The following is a 3,327-nucleotide window of genomic DNA, read 5'->3' on the forward strand; positions in this document are numbered from 1 at the left end:
GTGTCTCGTGGTTAGCATCATTAGCATCGTTAGCTAGAAGGTCTCCGGTTGGCGTCCCGGTGAGGACACCCGGGATCTTCCTGCGTGGAGTGTCCATGTTCTCCCCGTGCAGCGTGGGTTCTCTCCGGGTTCTCCGGCTTCCTCCCACAGTCCAGAAACATGCTGAGGTTAATTGGTGATTGTAAATTGTCCGTAGGTGTGAATGTGAGTGTGCTTGGTTGTCTGTCTCTAAGTGTAGCCCTGTGATAGACTGGTTACCTGTCCAGGTGAACCTGCCTTCACCCTGAGTCAGCTGGGATAGACTCCGCCCCCCATAGTGAGGATGAAGGTGTAGAGATGATGGATGGATGGTTCAGGTTCAGCACATGAACCTCAGCGGGGCGTTTAACTCACTGAGGTTCAGGTTTCTCTGAAGTCCTGCAGCTCTGAGGAACCAGAACCAGAACCAGAACCAGATGAAGGAGGAACTCAGAGACGTCTTCAGTCAGAGCAGACGACAAACAGCTGAATTTCTTTGATTATTTATTTACAACACTTTTTAAAGATGGCATCCAGCTGAGCACCGTTCTCCGGATGCGACCATCAGACGCTCCATCCTTCAGTTCGTCTCCAGCTCAGTCGGTCAGCGTTGGGCTAACGAGAGCAGACGTTTTGCTTTTTTACATCATGTGGACATTTTTAAAGTGATTCTCATGAAGCAGAGGTCCCACTGAGCAGAAGGTTTTATATGATCGGTGATTCTTTGTGTGTTTCAGATGAAATAATCTAATTTAAGGTTCGTTATATTTTACAGACGACCTCTCAAACCGTCAGTTTTTGGCCTTCAGAGCTCAAACAGCAGAATCTAGTGATTGCAGATGTTTATTTTTATATATTTATCTGATATTTTGATGAAATAATCTGAAGCTCAGCTCTGATAAACTGTCGGTTGACTTGACAGCGTGGCTTTCTGAAGGTTTTGGGGTTCAGAGGTCAAACTAAAGTTGTTCTCTTCTTTGTTTTATTCCATCCTGATCAGAGGACAGCCTCCCTGCTTCCTTCTCCACACGTTCTACGTTCCTACATCTGACATGTTTTATGGAGTTTATTTTGTGACAGTGAGACTCAGACGCAGGCCGAGTTCGTGTCTGTCAGCAGGTTTTATTGCAGCTCAGGTTTACTTTGTGTTTACAAAACCAGAGCAGGTTGCAGAAGCGTCTGTGGGGAGTGAAGAGGCAGGAGCTCCATGGTGGGTCTGAAGGTGCAGCTCCACCCCGGGTACATTCACAGTGTCGCCGCCGCCGTCCGGCCTCGTCCGGCCCACTTCACAAGCACGAGTTAGCAAATCAGATTCCTGGTAATGCAGCAGCAGCAGCAGCAGCAGCAGCTCCTCCTCTAATGATTGAACATAAACGCTGTGTACAAGCTGTTACGATTCTCTAAGTTACATTCATGACAAAACAAGGCAACCACAGGGAGCTAGGATGCTAACGCCGGCTCGATGCTACCTCCGCCTCCACCTCCGCCGCTCTGAGGGGAAGTCATGCTTACTCGGCCTTCTGAATGAGCGTTTGTGCGTCTGTGGTGGGTGAGGGGGGGATGAGGACGGGTGAGGAGGAGGAGGTGCTAAGATCTCACTGGACAGGGTTCAGAGGACAGTTTAGAACCATCAGCGCTCCGCCAGCAGCAGTCAGAGAAGCTCTGGGTTCGTTTACTCTGGTCTGGAATCCATCTGCTGTGCGTGAACCCTCAGAGAACCCTCAGAGAACCCTTACAGAACCTACTGTCCTGTGAAAGTGTGCACAGTGTGGTTTGGGTAAAGTGTCATTGGTCGCTGATCGTCTCGGCGCGGTGCGGCGGCGGCGAGGAGGAGGACGGCGAGGCGTGGAGCCGCGGAGGGAAGGCCTCCAGGTTGGCCTGACGCTGCAGCTGAGGCCTCAGAGGAGCAGCAGAACCAGCAGAACCAGCAGCAGAACCAGCAGCAGCAGAGCCAGCAGCGGGCCGGGCCTCCCTCTTGGGCGTGTTGTTCAGGATGTCCAGGCTGCGGCGGCTCGACGAGATGACGTCGGCCACGAACTTGGTGCACTCGGCGCAGATGTCGCGCAGCGTGCAGCCGTGAGCGTACAGGTGAGGAAACTCCTCCTCCACCGAGCGGCGGGACAGACTGCGCAGAGACCTGCAGACAGACGAGGACACGGGTCAGGGTTGAGCAGCCAGGCCAGGTGAGCAGGTAGCGCTAAAGCTAACTAACCACCAGGGAGGCCTTCAGGAACCAAGAGCTGAAGAGGTTTAGTTATTTAGCTTTTTCATTTATTGTTTAGGCCTTTTTGACTTTGCTTGATAGAGAGAGAGAGAGAGAGAGACAGAGAGAGAGAGAGAGAGAGAGAAAATGGAGGAGAACTTGCAGAAAAGGGCCACGAGCAGGATTTGACCTCCACATTATAGCTCCTGCACCTGCTAGGCCAGGTGAGCTGCAGCTGCACCCAAGCTGTGGAGGTTTTATTGTGTCTGGAGCAGCAGATATCCTAAACTATGTCCTCCAAAATAAAGCAACCATGAGCCTTGAGCTGTGGCCCCGCCCCCTTCAGGAAGCGCACTGGAGACCATAGAGCATCAGGTGCAGGTGTAGATGTGAGACATTTGGGGGGAAACATTTATTTAACGTTTGATCAGTTTTCTGCTTCATCAAAGTGTCAAAGCGTCAGCGATGCTGTTTGATGAAGCATTAGATCCAACGTGAGGCTAAACGCAGCTGATTCCAGCTTCTGAGTCTGGTTGCACCACGTTTTGATTTCATTCTCCTTAAAACTCTTTTGGAAATGATCACAGTAGTTCAGATTAATTAGCGGCTGACAGCTAATCGACGAATCGTTTATTTATGGTGAACCTGTCCTGGATCAGCCCAACCCTGGTCTTCCTGCCGATGTGTGTTCAGCCCAACATCTGGAGGTCCTGGTCTCTGCAGGCCCATGGCGGCACCGACTGAGCGCGTGCAGCAGCGCAGGACCATCACAGGGCAGATGAAGGTCAGCTGCTCTGGTCGCCATGGCAGCGCCGGTGAGAGGACAGGTGCCGGCGGCAGCGCTCCACCACGAGGAGCCGCAGGACGCTAATGAAGCTGGCTAATTATTACATAATGGCTGCTTAGAGCCTGGACAGGCCGTTATGTAACCAGGAGCGACTGGCCGGGGAAGGCGACCTGTGATTGGTGGATTCAGGAGGAGGCCGGAGAAGGTTAGCAGTCAGCGCCTGCAGCCGCCGACTTAAATAGACTTAACCTGCGTCCTTAACCCGCCTCCATCTGCTGCTGACCAGCCCGACAGGAAGCCGCCGCAGGCCCTCACCTCG

General features: G+C 52.5%; 1 protein-coding gene across 1 annotated transcript in view; it reads right to left on the minus strand.

Annotated features, from left to right (window-relative positions):
- Nucleotides 1–1,120: 1,120 nt before the first annotated feature.
- spire2 (spire-type actin nucleation factor 2) overlaps nt 1,121–3,327 on the minus strand; it is a 55,243-nt gene continuing 53,036 nt past the window's right edge. The window contains exon 16 of the mRNA XM_008296799.1: nt 1,121–2,155. Coding sequence (XP_008295021.1) covers nt 1,804–2,155 — 352 coding nt within the window. The 3' untranslated portion in view covers nt 1,121–1,803. The remainder of the gene's footprint in view (nt 2,156–3,327) is intronic.

This window comes from Stegastes partitus, unplaced genomic scaffold (genome assembly GCF_000690725.1).
Source record: "Stegastes partitus isolate 25-593 unplaced genomic scaffold, Stegastes_partitus-1.0.2 Scaffold1152, whole genome shotgun sequence".
Lineage (NCBI taxonomy): Eukaryota > Metazoa > Chordata > Actinopteri > Pomacentridae > Stegastes > Stegastes partitus.